General features: G+C 37.4%; 1 protein-coding gene across 1 annotated transcript in view; it reads right to left on the bottom strand.

Moving 5' to 3' along the window:
- Positions 1–21,117, bottom strand: part of CORIN (corin, serine peptidase) — a 111,796-nt gene that overhangs the window by 70,591 nt on the left and 20,088 nt on the right. Inside the window, 2 exon segments of the mRNA XM_071432447.1 lie at positions 185–395; positions 17,119–17,571. Coding sequence (XP_071288548.1) covers positions 185–395; positions 17,119–17,571 — 664 coding nt within the window.

Below are 21,117 nucleotides of genomic sequence, written 5' to 3'. Positions count from 1 at the left end.
CATTTTTCTAAAAGAGTTCTATTACAGTTGGCTTATCATGGCAGAAATGTTGTCAATAGCTTTGACAGACAGGAATTTTGCAGTGAGGTCATAGGCTTAGTTTGGATCTTCCCTTGTCTGATTAGACAGAGAGTATTTTACCATGATTGGCTCTAGTCACTGATGGACTTTCATTCCCAAATACCTGTCATCACCGTCACTGATGCATTCAGGAAGAGCGAGACTGCAGCCGAACAGCATGATGTGCTGATAGCAGTTGAGACGATTGAGGTAACTGAAGAACTTCAGGAACTTTTCCATTTCAATACTCTTGACAATGGAGAGAACTGAAGTGACAGTGGTGTAGTTATATGGCAGCATTTGGCACTGGCTGTTGGTGATTTTTCTGCAGGCACCTGTGAAATCAAAACAGTATGTTTAGAACAATAGTATGACCACTGAAGAGCATGTATTGAACTGAATAGTTAGTATATATAATATATAAACAATGCTGGTATCTCACAGGTAAGATTACATTCCATAATGCTATTATAATACTGTCAAAAAATAAGAAAAAAATTACACCAGTGATGCTTAGCTTGGAAAACCAAATAAGCTTTTAGCTATTTCCACAATCCTCTGACTTATTACAAAACTGGAATAGAAATAAAACCAAACCAATTTCTTTCTGACACAGCCTGGATACAATAAAATTCAATGGAAGCTGAGAATAGAAGTCACACAGAAAAAAATGGGTTCTGAAGCTGCTCTGGCTTTAGCATTAACATAAAGTTTCTCTTTTTGCTACCATTCTACTTTCACAAGTGGAAATTTCATCAAATGAAATTTTATTAAAATTATTCACGAGATAGTCATGTATCTCCTGCAACTGCAAGACAGTCCCTGCCATGGCATGTGGCAAGAAGCACTGACATTTTTGGCTGAGATCACATGCATGGACTGCTCTAGACATTTTAAAATTCATGCAGTTCTGACAGAGAAGGGCACAGTTCCTTGGAGCTATCTGATCCTTTTATGGTACTCACTGGCTGGACAGCAGAGCAACAACTTCAAAATTCATTGATAAGAGGAAGGAATTTTGTGGCGATTATATAATAATTTCTAAAAGAAAGAAGAAACTAAACCCAGGACCTGTCCTTGAAACAGAATGATCACACAGAGAAAAATACAAATAGTCTCTATCCATCATTCTTATAGGATCCTTTCATTTACTGTAAGGCTGCAATTATGGGGAATATAAACTAGTTTTGGCAATACCTACAGGAAGGTAAGAAGAGCAGTGAATGGGAATAACAGCATGTGAAAACACTGTTTATCAGAACAGCATGGTCCCTAGTTATGTGGGTCATTTTTGACATTCATCTGAATTAAGAGTTTTCTGTTTATCATCAGCAATTGCCAAATGGATTGAACTAGTAAAAAAGTGCTTTTTTCTACTCCAACAATTGCAGTGCAAGTGTACAGTTTCATATTCAGCCCTGCTGAAACTAATTTAAACATTTTCTCTTTCCCATTCTCCTCTTGGAATTGTTCTTACAGCCTGCATCTGCACAAAATACACTGAACTAGGAGGCTGAGCTGACTGGAAATAACCACCTACCTTCCCTCCCAAAGTTCATCGTAGCCCCAAAAAAAGCAACTAGAACTGCAATTAAGCTTAATCACTCCTTTTAGTTTTAAAAAACTGAGTCATGCCTGTAATGATAATAAGGCCATAGTTCCTCACCCAGAAGGGACTGCTGCTTCCAGATTTACGAGGCCATGCAATGAACTAGCTGTGCACATTAGCCTGCTTGCCTTTTCTCTCTTCTCTTGCACCACAATGTTGTTTTTTGGTGGGCACAAGGTGAAAGGAGAGGAAGAGGGGAAAAACAACTATTTCAATTGGATCAAATAATTGGATTGAATAGATTTTTGGCAAAAAAATATTTTTTTCCAACAGAGGAGAAGGGGTGGGGCAGTGCAGTGACAGAAACTGGAGGTTAAGATCTGAGCTGCTGAAAGACAAAACAAGAGTTAGTACAGTGAAATCTTGTGGCTGGAGGGTGATGTGATATGTTTTAACCATTGCAGTAACCACCAAGGCCACAAGATCCTTGTAAACCATTACCCTTTACTGGCTAAATTTCCCTTTGACAGAAATGCTAACAGTACTTCATTCTCTCTGTATCAGGTGTTGTAATTAAAACTATCCATTTCTTCAGACCTTGTTTTTCTTGGAGTGTTAAAATTTTTGAGTATGATACCCCTACTGATTTGATTTTAGTAGTCTACTACCATAGAATTAGTTTCTTAAATACCTTGAGATCTGTTATCCTGAACTTAAGTGTACTTTTCCAAGGGTCTAAAGAGTACCCAAATAGTGCTCTTCCTACTAATTGAAATGGTGGAGGTTTCCTCCAGAATTTATTTTATTTACAATTAAAATAAAATTTAGATATAATATCTCTCCCTTTACTCACTTTATTTCTCTGGGTTTTGCTGCCTCTTACGCAATTTAGTGTAAAACCTGCCTGTTTTTCTCAGCTTTCTCAGTACCAGGTGCAGGTGACAATGGGGGTTCACAGGCTGGAGTCTGTGACAAGAGGCCAGAGCTGCCCCATGGCAGACATGGATGGCTTCAGCTGGCACCCAGCAGGTGACCACAGGGCACAGCTGTGAGGGCAGCACCGCTGGGAGAGCCAAATTCTGCACTGGGACTGAGTGAGGAAAACAGAAGTGTGAGAAAGAATCCTGTACCACTGAGCTGAGGGCAGAAGGGGAAAAGGCTCTTCAGGCACCACAGCAGGAATTTCTTCTGCAGCCCATGGAAGGGAGCTGGAATGGAGCAGTTACCCTGCAGCTTGATGAGGGCTCCGCGCCAGAGCAGGTGGCCATGCCCTGCAGGAACTGCAACCTGTGAAGGACCAGTGCTGAAGAAGGCTTATCCTGAGGAACTGCAACCCATCCAGAGGGCCCACAGAGGATCTGCTCTGGAAGGACTGCAGACCATGAAGAGATCCAGCACTGAAGCAGGGAAAATTGAGATGAGTAAGAAGCAGCAGAGTGGAAGTCTTACAGACTGATCACAACGCCATTCCCCATCCTCCCGTGCCACTCACAGTAGGCAGGAGGTACAGGAGTTGGAAATGAAGGAGTGAAGTTGAGCCTGTGAAAGAAGGGTAGGATGAGGGAAAGTGTTTTAGTTCTTATATTTTTTTCTCACCATCCAGTTCTGGTTTTAATTGGCAATCTTTCAATTAATTTTTCCTGGGTTTGTTTTGCACCTGATAGAAAATAGGGGAAATTATAGGTCACCTTTCTGTATGGAAGGCTAGACAGAAGCAAGGACAGGGACACATCAAAGATGGAGTAACAGATTTAGATCATTTGGATAATTCCCACCACAGGTTAAAGACTCTCATGAGTCTCGGTTATATTGACTATATAAGAATATAAATCAAAGGAAAACTTTACATGGACAGAAAACCAAAATTAAACTGTGGAAGGAAATAGCTTAAAAAAATCTAGACTTCAATTTTTTTCAAGCCTAATCAACATCTCTGTATCATTTTTACTATTTCCTCCAGTCTAAAACTCTCAATCCCTCTAAAAAGCACTCTGTTGGTGAATCTGCAGCTGTTGGTGTCAGGACGTGGTTTGAGTCATGTTTAAAAGTCAATAAGGAAACATCACAGAGAGTTTTGCCATACTACTCAAAATATACCAGTCAATGTAAGTCAGTCATAATTTTCTTCATACTTTCAGTTTGGATCCAGTTCACTTGGCTTTGCTTTTAAATCAGATAGTTAAAGATCCTTCTTTTATTTTTTTAATTATTTTTTCTGCTTTCCTTTAATATTTCCCCTTCAAGACTCCTAAAAATGCTTATCTTTTAGGCATCTGTCCTGAATTTGCCATCATAAATAGTGAGATAATGAAAGCATTTCATTTCTTTGAAAATTTCACCTCTTCAGTGCCTGAATGATTCTTCCCATCTATTGGAGACCCCTGCTGTCTCCCCCCCCAGAGTCTCTTTTATTCTGGACACAGTGGAAATTACTGTTTATACAACATAACCACCCGAGTGATTATATTTCCTTTTGTATTTCACCTTTACCTTCTTTTCAATTTCTGTATTGCAATATCAGCTTCATCCTATAATTCCTACAACCTTGTATTGTTAATGCAACTCTTATTTTCAGATATACCTTTTATATCCCTATTTGTATACTTTCTTCTCCACCCAAGATCTCAGAAATGATCTAACAATTATGACATATAACAAGTGCATATTACCTTTTCAATCATGACTGCAATTAACTCTTCAACACATCCCACCTTGCTTGTGATGCTTTGTTATTTTCTGCTACTTGGATTTCATCCAACTTTTCTGCACTTAATGATTTATGGTCTAGGTAAGATTTTTGAAAAATATTTACACAAGAATTTTAAAAATACTTACAAGGGTGTAAGCTATTTGGCTACATATAATTTCAGCCTATTTAAATCTTTAGTCACTGGGGTGCATTTTTTGGACCAATCTCTTAGTTCTAAAAAACCAATACACTTTTATGTCCCTTGAGCCTCAGTTTCTTTTTTTTCCCCTCATGGAATGCTGAAACACTTAGAACACAAATACTGCAAATGTACCTTTATCTAAATAACAAATTAAACACTTGTTTAAATCAGACTGCCTTGTCATCCTACCAAAATTCAGTCTATCTAAATGAATCACACGTGTTTTACATGCAGTTAAAATTACAGATACTAACGAAAGCATTACAAAGACTGTTCCTAATTTTATTTTCCTATACATTTTGAATCACTAACTGAATATTTGAGATTGACATACCAAGATGCAACATCTTTCATTGTATATCCAAAATGAGACATCTAACTCTGGAAGGCATCTATCTCATTAGAAGTGCACTATTTTAGTAAGCATTACTTGGATGCCTCAAAACAGAAGCGAGACATTTGTGAAAAGTTACAGAACCTCTCTGTCAGACCATGGGTAATAAAGGGAATTTTTAAGTTTAGCACTGTTCTCAAGATCCTGACGGAATAAACTGCTTAAAACTCTTTAGATCCTTACATCTAGGGATAAAAGTTAGCCATAGACTATATGAACAATTTTTTTCATAATTTCAGAGCACCAGCAGACCCTATTCAAATTAACAGGGGAGGTATATGCCAAATGACTTTTTAAAAGCTATACTTCAGGTTATTTTGAATTTTAATCTTGAGGCTAGACAGCTTCTCTACTTAGAGCATCTTTTAAGCATGTGCTGAAGTGCTGTCTGAATAGGAATGAAGTTAGCATATGCTCAAGTGTTGTTCTGAATAGTTGCCTTCCCTTTTTAAAGATGTCACTCTCTTGACGTCTGTAGCTCCTTGAGATTTAATGTGAACCAAGACACACTGTCACCATAACACTAGAAAAATAAAAAATTTGCTAAAGAGACGTCTGTAAATGAAGAAGGTTCCAAATTCTTCATGACAAGGGAAGTAGAGTGAAAGAAATTGAATAAACACAATGAATGAAGAAGAGCTGAACCCCCCATCTGTGGTTCCTGCTAGGATTCTCTTCAATTGCACATAGTCCTTCTGTATTTATTCAGGTACATTTGCACAAAATTAAAACAGTATTTTAAAATTCCACTTATACTGATGCTTAAAAAGAAACATCATGTACAAAATACATGTCAACTGTTCTGATTAGCTCAAAACTTCTTCTAGAATAATAGACACAATTCATTTCTGCAACTCTATTAAATAAGTATTGAATGATAATTTCATAGGAGTCATTTCAATAATGATACCACGAATTAAAAAGAAGTTCTAGTCAGTAAGAAGCTTATAAAATACAAATCACACTGTTCAAAAGCATTTATTTCTTAAGGTTTCCTTACTGATGTATATCAAGCAACATGTTTCATTATCTTATAACTAAAGCCCAGGTCCTCTTAGAGAACTAAATCATTCCTTTATTATATATTCACCTTCTAAAAATAGCATAAAAAGCTGTAGTTTCAAGATTAAAATTAATCTCTAATTTTTAAAGATGGTGACTTAGTGAAAAGTAAATTATTCAACAGCTATCTTTCTCTAAACTGATGCCAACCACTACCGCACAGTTATTTGCCAAAAGAAATCAAGATACCAGTGTTTGCTTTGTTGCTGTCTCCCATTTATACCTGCTCTGTTAAAAAAATCCACTAAACAGTAAGGGGATGCTTTATCACTACCAAAATTTGTAACATCCACACAGAAAAACAAACCCACTGGTGACAGTATCACCATTCCATGATACTTCTCGTTTCCTTTGCAACTGACAAACTATTTAGTTGTATCGTGGAAATACCTAAAAGCATCCATTAAGCATTGACAAAGTGAAGGAAAAGACAAATTAACACCATACTCTGGTGTAAAGTACAATATTACAAACAACTGTCAACAGCAAGGTCCCCATTTCTAATAGCCTCTCTTGACAAGAACAAAATTGTGGGGTTGACCAGGATTTCTCATTCAAGAGGGCTACCACAGCCAATAAACCTTTGGTAAATACTGTGTCTGTAGATAATACAAAAGCAGAAGTGTGTGCAAACAGCAATATCCCCATTACCAAAATGTAAAAATGATGAAGGGATGGAAAACAATGTAGAAGAAGTCCCTATTCTAGCTGTGAAAAATAAGCATTTCTCATTTGCTAGAACAGAGATCCTCTACAGTATACTACAAAATGGAAACATGGATTACTAAGAAGCACTTACATAAAAGCACTAATAGCTTTTATTTTAGGTGATATTTTACGCATAAATGATCCTTTGGGAAATTATCAGAAGCAATTTACACATGAAATGTGTAATGTTTTAGTCCCTAAAGAAAGGCTTAAGAGGAGTGCATTTATACAGCCTTATTACAGCACAAAGACATAATCTGAATATAAGCAGTAGTAAGTTGGTTACATTTACATGTGGGTAGATATTTGACAAATTCCTGTCTCCTGAGGGCTCAAAAACAGTGATGGTAGCCTAAAGATAGAAGCAAGGTACTTCTCAAGTAAGTCTCCAACAGAAGGTCATGGCTTTTCTCAAGTCAACTGACACAACCAGAAAACACATTTCATAAGACAATTGAACTGATGCAATGGTACCATACTGCTTCCTCTCAACCATGTGTGCTTGCCATTTCCTTTGAAACAACTTCTGTGTCAAAGCAACCAAGAGCTAACTTAGCCAGTGTTACAGCTGAGTCAGCTCACTGAGCAAACAAATGCCATAAAAAGCATGCAGCACAGTATGGTTCAGAGCAAAGGGAATGGGGACACTTTGTCAGTATCACCAACCTTTAAATGAAGCCCATCTGACTCATAATAGTTTATGTGGGGAAGAGGAAAACAAACTATAGAACAGCAAATCCCATCCATGGATCTGAAACACAAGTCAGGCACCAGGAGTAGCTGAGAACAAATGGTCTGCATTTAATTTCATTCAGCTAATGAATTATACAATTTGAAAGGAATTAGAGATTGTCAACTCCCCCTTGTGCTCCACAAGGTACCAGAGGGAGAGGCGGTAAGGCTACTGACCACCTGCAGCAGAGAGAAAAACAATTCATTATCTCCCAGGTATGGAGTGGATTACCCATGAGGGAAACACAACTCATATTTTAGATCAGAGGTGAAGTGTTATCATAATAATTTTTTTAAAGCAATCTGTACCAGCTGCTTTAGAGTGGAACACCACACCCAGTCTGCCCCAGACACTCATTGCTCAGAGCAAGTCTTAAATTCTAACTCAGCTATTCTCTTGACCAAAGAACATTACAAAAGGCTGGACACTTCATCAAGTCACTTCATTTTTTGGAGCCCCACATCTGTCAGCAAGTTACTTCCAGATGCTGCTCTTCTAGGCTGAAGCACATACTTTTTAATCCCTTGGGCAGGCACAGCTGAGAACAGGTAAGCTCAAGACCCAAAGCTGAGGCTGAACATTTACCCCCCTGCAAGCAGGCCTGTGTTCCAGATCTGGTATTTTGATTAGTCATTTCCTAATTACAGAATTCTTTAGTGAAATTGGAGACATATTTCTAAGAGCCTGCCATTAAGGCAAACATTTAAATTAATTTTACACTTAGATTTATCATTATAGGCTACTTTCCATGGTACATTAAGTTGGACAGGATTTTGATATTCTTCTGAAACATGTGCATGACTTTACCCCTTCTTGATAGGGCTTTTTTAAAAACGGGGGGATAAAAAATGGTAGCCTCCACTGGAACCAGGCAGGCATCCAGATGTTTTTGGTTGGGGTTTTTTGTGGGTTTTTCTAACAAACATGTTTTCAATAAGTGAAAACAAATGCTAGTTTGACTGACAACATTTAATTATGTACCAATACTATTATGTTCAAAACAAAACAAAAAACCCACAGTGCTTTTCTAAAAGACTTAAATAGTTTAGGTTATGAATAGGTCAGCACAAAAATAGGCTGTGCCTGAGCTGTCCAGCTCTTTCTGGTTAATTACCTTTCTAGGATAGCCACTCTTCTGATCTATTTAATAAGAAATTAGGCGCCTTTTTCCCAAGTACATCTCACAGTGATAATTATACCTAACTCAGTTTCAGATAAAACTAACACAGCAAACTCCTCCCTGCAGAATCTGTCTAGAACCTAAGAGCACAATACAGCACCTCACACTTGAAAAGAAAAACACTGCAGTACACATAAAATATGCTTTGCAACCTGCAGCTTCCTATGTGGAAATTCACTGGGGAAGTTTTAGATCTGGGTGCTGATCTTCAAAGCCCTGGAAAACTAAGATTGATCAGGCCAATAAATTAATTGTTTTCCCTATGGGAAATTCCCACAACTATATTTTTCAGAGGTATGTATGTGTTTGTTTTGTTATAGCATTGTCATTATCTCTAAGATTGATTGTGTTAGCCAGAAATACTGCAGCCTAGATCTTCTCAATTTGATAGCCCATTTTGCAGGACATGAGATGCAACTTCCCTGGCCATTTCTTTATCCAACTGCTACTGATTCTCCTGTTTATAACACTGGAAGTTTCTTTTAAGCATTGCATTTTTTAAATATTCAGTGAAGGTCTAATTCCTTTTCTACCTCTACAGTCAGAATGCTTCTGTTTGCAGACAACCCTAGCTGGCTACACAATGCAGTTATTCTTTAATGTTCCAGTTTTTGCTGTGTGAACAAAGAAGAATTCTGAAAAACTTTCTCAGCCTGAGAAATTAGAGGTCAAAAACAACCCTATATTTTAGTGTGCAAAAGGAAAATGTTTAAGAGCTTAACATGATTAAGTTTCCTCCAGCTTTATGTCAGTTCAGGTTGTATTTAAATTTTTGGAACATGATCCCTAAAAGTTGCTTGTGCAAACTGAGATTTTTAAATCCTTGTCCTTAAACTGCTTTTCGCAGAATGGAAAGTCCATTTTGTTCTTTCAAATAAATCCACTAATAAATATCAATAGCTTCCTTCAATGCTCTCTCTTATAGCTCATTGTTCAATTGCCTGTTTCAGCTGGAGAGAAATGACAAGTTTCCCCATGAAAATTAGGATTATCTTAAATATCATTAAACCAGCAGCAATGTTAAACTTTTTTCAACCATGTAAAATGTTCATGTTGTACTCCCAATTTTTTTATACCCTAGAATCACAGAACTATTGATAGAAAGAGTCCTTTGGAGGTCTCCACCTAATTTTCTGCTCCAAGTGAGGTTGCTGCCAGCATGCTGTCATCCCTGACTTTGAGTCTTGGAAATACCCAAGGAAAAGGATTCAATCAAGGAAAAGGATTCAATCAATCATAAAATCACATACTGCTACCAGATGTAAGGTGTACCTTTGGAAACAAAGTGATCAATCACAATATAGAACAGAAAAAAATATATTATCATCATCTTTTTGTTGAAATAGCCACACAAATACATTTTAAATAGTTTCAGACAACCTGATGGGTCTGAAACAAAAGCCATAGCCTGCAACTCTCGAACAATTATCTTCAGATATGCCTTGCTTCATTGTTACCATCCTTGAAAGTTTCACTAAACATGTGATGTCTTGCTTAGCCTCTTGGTCAATTCATGATTCAGTTTGACAACAAACATCTGTTTGACATGCAAACAAAGTATAAAAACCCATGATGAATGTAAAACACGCATAAAGCTGAAAAACTTCCATTCTTTCAAGTTTTAAAGGAACACACATCCTCAACTCCAGAAGCACACATCATTTAAACTCAAACAAAGCTGATTTTATTTCCAAAGCTGAGCAGAAGTGGGAATCTCTCACTCTAAATGAAACCACTGAAAGGCCAAAGAGTAAAGATACATGGAACTTCAAGGAGGGTGTGTTAGTTATTCACAGAACTTACTGCAATATTAATCCTAACAAATATTTGAAGTCTATTAGATATCTTACATGGGACATTGTTTCATCAGACTGAATTTGAAGAGATGAACTACAAACAGAAGAACTGCAATAATGAGCCACAAATTTATTAAAGAGAATTGAAATCACAAGCTTAGCTAGAGGTAAATGTATGACAATGTTAACAATATCATTACAATTTTCATACAAGCATCTGAAGTTTTTGGCAAACTTGCAGTTACCTGACAACAGTAACACACCAGGTGATAAAAGCTAGCAAGCTTTTTTTCCCTTATAAGCATAAATGGTAAAGAAAAATTGCTCTATATATTAAATATAATGGCTTTTAAGAATCCTTTGGATTTCAGCTAATATATTTCACATGTCAGAAACTTCAGTTTCCTTTCCAAGCTATGGCTCATGTACTCATAAAAAACAGCAATGGTAAAACTGATGAAAACCAGGTTCTTGAGAATGAATTTTGTGAAAATCCACGTTTCTCTCAGCTTACTAATTTTGCCTTGTGAAATGCAAATACAATTTCAAATTTCTTCAAAGGAAGAAAAGCAGAATTTTGATTCTTTTGACTAGTGAAAAAAATTTTAAATGAGAACTGTATTGCCAAATTTTAAGGCAGCTTTTTTCACTGTCTTTAACTCTGAGAGAAAATTCAGGTATAAGTGAGGTAATGAAACAGACTGTACTGCTTGAAGAGAAAACACTCTCAAGCATGGACTCAAGCACCAACAAAATTAATAATTACCGTATTAGTCTAATCATGCTTGCATTTGCATGGCAAAGATACATTTGAGTGGCTAAATTCCTGCCCTTATAATTAGGACACTGCTTATGTTCTTCTGTGCCAATCTGAAAAACCAAAACCATTTCCCGTTCAAGAGAAAATAATGTTTTAACAACATCTTGAATTCTTTTTTTATTTTTGAGGACAAGAATACCCTAAAAATCTACCATGGGTCCAGGGCTGCTGTTACTCCTTACACAACTGAGTCTACTCCAACTTGTAGGAGTAATTAAACAAAAATTGAGCTAAAAGACAAAATGATTTATTAGATTGCTGCTGGAAATACTGGGGATTAGGGAGACTCAAGCTCATGGACTGACTTGGGATGCAGTTACTGGATACCTTAGCTTCAGCAGGAAAAACTGATTTAGTATGAGAAGCACAAGGTTGAGATAGAGAGACATGGAATTTCTTGTTTCTGCATCACTCGTGACAAATTATGTCCAGCTATCCCCATCGTGGTTTTCATATTGCTCCTTCCTACCAAACAGAAAGGTGAGCTAGACCCTCTCTGTAGTAGTTCTGGGAGAACACAAAATTCTTTGTAGTAGAATTCTAATAGTGGCAGAACCCCAAAGACATAATAAGAAACGCTGTGTAGTGACAAAGAGATCTATTTCATTTATAAATTGAACATAGTTGAGTGATAAAAGAATCAGGGTAACATCAAGTGAAGTGAGTGAAGTGAGCTGAGTGAAGGACTGCAAAGAAACGAAGCCGTTCCGTTTCAAAGATGCGTTAGAAAGGTGAAAAGACCCAAGGTTCCTTGGATGCAAGCAAGCAACCATAAATCCTGTGCTTTTTTAAACACCTGCGCTTTCTGAAACTTTTGAGACAGGGACTCGCTTTTACGAGAAGACTTTTCCACTTTTTATTCCTTGAAGCAATCGTTTAGGGCTCGGGGGGCGTCCACCCTCCTCCGCACTTGCGCAACTGACCGTGTTTCGCTGCCCGGGAGCGCCCGCTGCCCCGATCCTGCCCCTCTCCGCCTCGGCTTCTGCCCCGCTCCAGGCCCCTCTCCGGTCGCACTCCTGCCCCGTTCCAGGCCCCACTTCTGCCCCACTCCTGCCCCGTTCCAGGCCCCGCTCCTCTCACACTCCTGCCCCGCTCCGGCCGCGCGGGACTCGCGTTCGCGGCGCCCTCTGCCGGCGGCGCGGGGCAGGAGCGCGGCCGGGCCCCGCAGCGGCGGTCGGGCCGTGCTGAGGGGCGCGTCCGGCCCTCACCGCCCCTCACCGCCGGCCGGGCCGCGGGGATGCCCCTATGGATGGGCATGGCTGAGGATCAAACTTGGCCGTGTTACTTTTCACGTTAGGATCTGGCCACCGGTATAGTTCTCCACTGAAACTGCTTCTGTGAAATGGCAGAGGTGCTACGAGACTGTCTGCTAGCGGAGATCTACGGGAGACTTGGCACAAAGAAAAAGCAGTATTAAATATACAAATGCAAATACACCAGTGAATGGAAGAAAAAAATCAGATACTAATACTTCCTGTCCCAGTGTATATTCCATTCATCTACAGGATGTTTTTCTAGGAAGAAGGTCAGCCCTCGCTCTCTCTACTTCTGTCTCCCCAATCATTAGTATTACAAAACAGGGAGTCATGCTTCATCTCAATCAAGTCTCCCGCTTTACTGCCTCAGTGCAGTCAGCTTTTATTTCCAAGAGAAAAGTAGCAATAAATTGTATTAATATTTCCTTGGGAAACCATGTTTTATTCTTTTTAATAGTTACTATTTAAAATGTGGTCTTTTTTCTTTTAAGCATTGATTGACAGATGAGTAGAATATTACTGCATATACTTCTAAACTCTATGAATAAACACTACAGAACCTATTGATTCACCTGACTCCCATCCTGATGGTTTTGCTATCAGAAAACTCTCCAGTGAGCTGTCCTCATGACTTGGGACCATGGTCTATGCCTCCAGAAAATATTTAGATATGAAGAGACACAAACTCAAATACCTCAATAGGAAAAACATATTCCTTCACTTGCTTCCCAACAGAGAGGTAACACAGGATACATTTAACTCAGAAGCTGACTTTTTGTAGTGGTCACCATTATATATTCAAGAAAAATTATAGTAATATTGGGCAAATATAAGGAACAACCACCTAGGACTATAACAACAACTTCTGGCAACATAAAATCTTGAACCTTCAGAAGTCAGAAGTTTCCAATGGACTATTGTTTCTACGAGCCCCAACAGACCAACTCACAAGCATTTCCATACTTTCTGGTTTTCCCATCATCCGGTGGCAGTAAGTCCATGAGGTCTTTTTTTTTAGCTTACTGCCTGATACGAGAAAAAAGAAAAAAAGAAAAAAAAAAGGCAACTCCTCATATAATGAAAAACACTTGAGTAACTGTTCTATTTCACCCACAACAACTATCTGACTATCCCCCACAACAACTTACTAACAAGCCAGCTGTCTTCCAGAAGGAAACAGTGTCTTCCTTCTATTTAGTGCCTCCCACATCTAAGTCTTTCCATGTCTCTATTGGTCTGATTGCCTGCTATTTGCCTTTTCCAATTCAACTGCTATCTTTCTTAAGTTACACAGACGTGGCAGGACTTTCTATTTTGTTCTTGGTAGACTTCATGATGAGGATTCTCATGGAGACAGAATGCTGACTGCAGCAAACCATCAGGTCCTTATTTTGGTCGCAACACTAGCTGAAAGTCCAGCATTGTATTTGATAGAGTTTGCATTGTTTCCCACTGTCCAGCATTCTTTTGCATCTATTGGCACAGTCATTTAAACATTTTATCAGTCACCGTTTCCACTATGAAACCTTTATGTGATTCCCAGCTACTCATTTTAGGAAGCTAAATCTGTATTAGCAAAAATGTTATTAGTTGACTATTTTCTGTTTTCCCTGATCAGAAAACACTGTCTGTCTGTAAGATTCCACCAGCAACCTTCTTCACTCTGGAGCCTAGCCATTCATTCTTATTTCTCCTATGCATTTTAACAAATGCATAGTCTGTGAGGTCTGTAAGATTTCTTGGTGAAGACTCTTGTTAACAGCATTTTGAAAAGCCAAGTATGTTGTATTAACCAGCATTTTCACTGTCGCCTTCAAAGAACTTTCTAATAAATTTGTGAGCCATTGTATCATTCATTCCTATTTACCCACTAATCTATTCTTTGCTAGAATTTCTGCCAAAGAACTTCCTTCTTCTTTAAGGATTTCTTAAGTACTTGATGTCATATGTGCCAAATTTAATTCCCCTCCAGTTAGTAACTCAGCAATGTCTTACTTATGTTAGTTTCAAATCTTTACTGAATACCATATGGTCACAATATTTATAATTTCTCTTATTAATGTCTTTTACTGAAGTTGTGGTCCACCAGTAAAGCAAATCCAGCACTAGGAATACTAGCATCCGACCAAAAACTTAACAGCCACATGAATGCCAGTCCAAATGTGTTCACAGAATTTTGTCTGGTTGGATTTGAACTGGCAGTCTCTATGTCATATGACATATCATTAATCTTTTATTGTACTGCATAAAATGAGCATAAAGTCCAAGTTACACATGCTTACTAAATGAACAGAAATGCATTCACCTCTCCACATTTGAACCAGATGAAACTTGGACTGATGGATGACCTGCTAGTGTGCCTTGATGATGATGGAACATCAGTCTGACACACATTAGAGGTTAATTTCCTTACAAGATACGCTTAAAAAACTCAAACCTCCGTTTCACATGGATTCAAAAGTGATTACATCAATTCATGGGAGGACAAACAAGTGCTCACCAGGACTCACTGCATATCACTGGAATCTGCTACCACATAGTGTTCAAGTGTCTCAGCAAGCCAGCCCTAGCTCATTCTTCTTCAGGTATGTGATAATGTTCACAGCTGGATTCAGACACTAAGCAAGAGAGAAATAATTTCATCTACTACCACTAATCTGATGTGGTCTTTAAGTTTTACTTGTCCCAAAAAAAAATGTTTACTCCAACAGAATATTGCAGTTTCACTGCTCCAAAACTCATTTATATCTCACTGTCCTCCACATCAGAATACGTAAGAACTTCCTGTGAACATCAGACCATGTCCTGTGTTACCTTAGGGATCTCTCCATGAAGAAAGCTTAGTTGAAAAAAAAAAAGATCAAAGAGACTAAAGATGAGTATAAGGAGTTAATTTGCAAAGGCCAGGACAAGAAAGGAAGTGAGTAGAAGACAGTGCTAGAAAGCTCCTGCTTTCTAGTCCTCCATGCCTTGGAGAGCCATGGGAACACACAGTTATTATGAGATCAAATTCTTCTGGATATTTAATTTTTTTTTTTTTTAAATCTACACACAGAAATAAGACAATGTCCCCATGAATATGGATAAGCAAAACACTTGAAAGTGGAATCAAAGAGTGCGAGGTTATTGATTAGTAACGTACCATCTCCGGGTTTTGGTTTTTGTTATCTCAGTTTGGGATGCGATTTTTTTGTTGTTTTGTTTCTTGGGTTGTTTTTAAGAAATCTTGTAGAATATCAAATTTGACTTTGAAAACATTTTGTCCTTTTCTCTTTACACAGAAAATACTACGCCACAATAGAATTCCAAGTAGTCATGCCTGCTGAATATACACGCAGTCATACTGCTGTTGGAATGATCTGCACTTACCAGAATAGAACACATACTTGGAAAGTGTTAGAAGTGCTTCTCTGTATATTACCAAAAAGATTAGAAATCCAAACCTAAGGCTGTCCTGAGTCACTGTAGTGATGTCCCTGCATTACCACTGTAGTAGGGAAAAATATCATGTGCCATACAAATGTGCATATTACATATACATGTTATAAGCATCTCAAAAGAGTTTAATTCCAACATAGTAAGAAAAGACAGAAGAGCTTTATACTGTTTCATCTATACTTCCTGGAATTTCAGGTATCTCAAACATGATTATGAAAATATTTGTAGTGTAGCACATTATGATTTCTTGCTGTTCCTTGGCACAGTGATAATTTGCCAAGTTGCCAAAAGAAGTAAATAAATTAACCACTAATAGGATTCAAGTGTCCATTTATATACATTTATTCTGAGTTTGGGGTGCAGGGGAAGAAAAAGAGAGAAATCTACATAAGAAAAATCACTTAGCAAATAGAACCTGCAAAAAGCCTGAACCATTCAGATGGCTTATGAATGAAGTCACTATAGTTTAGGGGAGAGAAGAAAATACTGATAAATCAGTGATTTACATTACATTTTCTCTATGACCTTACGAATAAGTTTTGCTCTGTGCTCCAGTGGGATTAAGAAAAAAGGAATGGTAAGCAGCTCCAGAGAAATGGATTCATTTCAATATGGTACCCTTTTGTTTCAGCAATTAGCAAAGCAGTATCAGGGAATTCTTCACTACCACTAACATGATGAATCAATAACATTTACTATGACATTAATGAAATGCACCTACCTTCACAGTAAAAAAAAAAAGTCCTGATCCCAGCTAATTGTTGTTACTCTCTCTCAAAAATGCCAATAGAACTTCATTGCAACACAAAAAAACCTGCTTCAAATTAGAGAAGAATTTATCCATTAAGACATAAAAAGTTATAACTGCAATTACATGCCAAGATCAGGAATGTACTTGCCACATGCATAGTTTTAAAGAAACAGAATTTACAATCTACAGATTTATAAGTGCACTAACTCATTTCTAGGCTTGGTAAGCCTGATTATCACCAATTGAAGAATGTATTTTAAGTTTTCATACTGAGAGAATTTACAGCATCTTCCTTAACAGGTTGAACAAATGTTCTGATAAGAAACCAGCTGATTGCAAGATGGAATGTACGCAACAAAATAAATTATGGAAAGGGACACACATTCCTTAGACATCATAGAAACACATAGGGGAGCATGCCAATAGTATGCTCTGTAGTTTTGGGTCAGAACCATAGAGCCAAATAAAATATAAACTTACTTTTTTTCTGATCCATTTTTTGTGACACAGATGGACGGGTAGGACTTAATATTGGCAGAGTGGTCATCCTCTCAGTGTTGTTAAAAGAAGCCTCTGTAGACCACAACGTCATTTCCTCTGCAGTGGCAAAGAGCTGGGTGCTGTCTTCAGAGCCCTCTGCCAAAGCAGCTTCAGAGGCAGGTTGATGACTGAGCACTGTGGCTTGAGTTGGGGGATCAAAGGAATTTTCCTGGAAAGACTCTCTAAATATATTTGAGTTCTTGTTCATTTGGTCAACGTGGGATAAAGGCGTGGTGGTCCAAGAAGAGGGCTGAGTGCTGAGATCTACTATGGGATCAGTCTCGGAACTATTTTCAACCATATTTGGCAAAAGATCAGGAGACGTTTCAAAGTCACCATTAACTGTGAGGCCCTCACTTCCATTTGAATAAAAGCATGTTTTTTCTAACACTCCTGCAATAAAGGACAAAAAACACCAAAATTACCATCACCTGGAAAAGTGTTACCAATTTGTTTTGGAAAGTTAATACTAACTAAATACTGGCACAGATTTTAAAAGTATTTTAATATCAAAATTAAAATTAAGGACAAATTTAAGAATTCTATCTGGCAACAAAATGGCAGGAGCACATAAAACATGGCTGCTGTAGGATAAATAAATGAGCTTAAACTATTTTAATCATATTTATAGTATGTCACCAAATACTTACATGTTTAAAACTACAGAGTGCAATTTCAAGGAGCTTCAACATGCATTCATTCTATCATTATGTTAACAAGATGGACAATGCTATTTTTTACTCCTTTTAAATTGCATCATCTCTTGTTTTCATAGTACCACCATCTTCAGAAATCCAATTCTGAAGCTTTAAGGGTATCAATACATTTTCAACATATTCCATATTCAGTAATTTGTAACATGGAAAGAGATACTGTTTTCTCTGTATAAGATTATGTACTTCAACCACCACTGCTAAATATGGGGCCCTGAGTTATTTGTCATTCTTCTCTGATACTGGATTTTAAATATACAGTTATTGTCTAAAATTTTGTCACTTGCTGGCTTTATTTTCCGATCATTTATCATATTAGAGACAAAACCAGACTTTTCTTAGTTGTATATGTTGAATAGTTGCAAGTAATTATAATTCACAAACAGTAAGTAGATCTATCCCAGAAGCACTGGGAATTTAAACTACATAGTAAGATAACTGATGTTTAATCTAGTAATCCAAATAATAAAGAAGACATCTTTAACATGTGTAGAACACACAACTTATTTATCTATATTAAAAACAACAAATATTATCTCAAATTCTTTAACCAAATGTGTTAGAGTCATATTTAATGCTAGAAGAGAAGCGCCACTCTGTATTACAATATAAGAAATTTTTGGCAAACAGCAAAAGTAATTTTTGCCACTGGCAGGTAAAACAGCTTAACAATCATAATAGACACAGTGCACCTAGACTTGATCATAAAAAAAATTTAAAGGAATCATCAAAACATAAAGTCTTTCAAATGTACCAAGTACCTGGGCAACAACTGATAATTTTAGTAATTTTTCTTCATATTCATTTGACTCTTCATTAGCTGCTTGGTACAGATGAACCCCAAATGGCAGGGGGGTTGGAATTAGATGATCTTTCTATGGTTCCATGACTCCTAAGTCCACAGAACACTCAGCACCATCTCTCCCAGACTTAATTTGCATTTTGGTTATTGCATTTACCAAAATGGCAGGTTGCACCATCACCTCCCAGTTAGGCCTTGTTCACCTGCCACTGCCGCAGGCTCTGTACCCAGACAAACCCAGCTCCAGGCACCACACTGAATCCCATAGGATATCCTGAGCCCATTCCCATTATTGAATTCCTCTTCTCACTTCTCTGTGCACTCTGCTGCTAGAATAAATTAGTTCACTGGTCTGAAATTCAAGGACTGGGCAGGCAGAAATGCTTATTAATCACAGCTACAACTGAAAATGACAGAAGAATCCAACTTAAGTGCCTTTGGGTTGGAAAGCTTTAGAGGTAAGGGAAAAAAGAGAACTGGAATAGCTGAGAAGGGGCAATGTCAGCATTTTCTTTTTTACTGAGCAACTTTTAACTATAGCAAATGCAAACAGCAAGAAAAACTGGTGAAATTTCTGAAATATAGTGAGTTTCGATTAAACAGTTACCATTTGAGATTTATCATATCATCATTTATCCAGGCTGGATTGTTTTGGCTCCAGTGTTACTAACTGTGAGTAAATCTTTATGTCTAACTTCTACTGGACAAACCCAGGGGAACTTTATACATACATACATACATATATATATAAAAATATATAAATGTTAGGGTTTCTGGTTTTCCACCAGCAGATGTTCATATATCATTGGGGTTTGGAGGAATTTACTGTGTGTACTTTACAGAAACAACTAAAAATCTCCCACCTGCAAATGATTTAAGCAGCACTTTTTTTGTTTGAGTACTCTAGTCAAATCAAACAGTAAGCGCATTTTCACAAATAGGGACTAGTATTAATATGATTTGCTAAAGTCTAAGGAAGAGTAAGTGGTTCTGCTCAGAAATTGTGCTCACTAAAATGTGGCTTTATTTGGATGCCAGGTATTTGTGTTCAAACAAAGCTCTGAATCTCTAGAATTCAGAAGCCTACTTTGTTTCAAGTTTCAAAAGTTATCAGGGTTTTTTTTGCAGTTTTCAAAAAGTTAAAATAAGCTTTTTGAACTCCTGTGGGAAAGTGCATAGTATTTTTCCATAATTCAAGAATAGCTTAAGGTATTTTTTCACATTCTCTCTCCTCCTCCCTAGACTCGTCTCTTCTCTTCCACTCAGCATAAAAATAGAAAAAGGCTGTAAAACATTGGTCCCAAAGAGTTATTAATAAATTTTAAATTAAGTTAAAATTATTAGCTATTTATATATCACTCAGCAGAACAAGAGGCAATGCATTACAATTCAGGTAAACTCTTGAAAAATGTTTGAAAACCCCCTTTGGTTTAATACCATGGTCAAATAAATACTGTGAAACAAAATATTGAGGCTACCCACTGGATTCTATCCTCTTCTCACTCAGACTTATTTTTTTTCTGGAACAACAAATAATAACTATGTCTATCAATGCCACTACATCATTTACTTCTTTCCCTGAGATCCCCAAATGCTTGTTGGCTTCTTCAACCTATCTTTTCAACAACTCCATTTTTTTATTCCATTTTTACAGTTTCCTAGTGATAACAACTCCTCTTAACAGGGGGACCACACAACAAAGCTCTTCGACACAAAAGGACTTCCTAATTGTATCATCTCCACTGACAATGAGCAGTATTAAAATTCTTTTTAACAATTTTTCCCTCCAAAATAACATCAGCTTGGCTCAGGTATGCCCTTGAGGGAGGCAGGTGTAGGCCCCTGGCATTCCTCACTTGCTAGGTCTAGATGACAACTCTGTTTCCACTGTTAGGTCACCTTCCTGAGTCACCTCTTTCTTCTCCCACATTCTCCTCTTATCCTGTCCTTTTACCACTGCACCATAGAGACTTTAGGCACTTTATTCCAGGCTGCAGAATCCACTCTCTGAGCTGGGCTCCCATTCACTTTAATTTTCATCCTTCCCCCCACCCTTCCCCTAAAAACATTATTTTAACAAATATTTTTTAACAAATATTATTTTAACAATCTTTTAAATCCCAAATTAAGCTTACTGGATATGTTTTTATAGCTTTGATATTTAAATTTAAAGATACCTAAGAAAACAGAGTGATGCTTTAAAACAATCAGTTCTTTCTTAATCTCTTCAGTGAAGAGAAATTAACTACTCTCTATCAATGTTTGCTAACAGACATGCAGCACATACAGAGCGTGCATTTTATTCATGTATACACAGGCACACTATACCAAACTATTCTTCAGACTTGGGTTCATACAGAGCTGTAGATGGTAAATCATAAGCCAGATAGTTAATTAGTTGAGAAATAGATGTAACCATTTTCA

Source organism: Agelaius tricolor, unplaced genomic scaffold (assembly GCF_023055355.1).
Source record: "Agelaius tricolor isolate 1412-34295 unplaced genomic scaffold, bAgeTri1.0.p SCAF_8, whole genome shotgun sequence".
Classification (NCBI taxonomy): Eukaryota; Metazoa; Chordata; class Aves; order Passeriformes; family Icteridae; genus Agelaius; species Agelaius tricolor.
The sequence above is the reverse complement of the archived record's forward strand: the minus strand, read 5'-3'. Positions and strand labels throughout refer to the sequence as shown.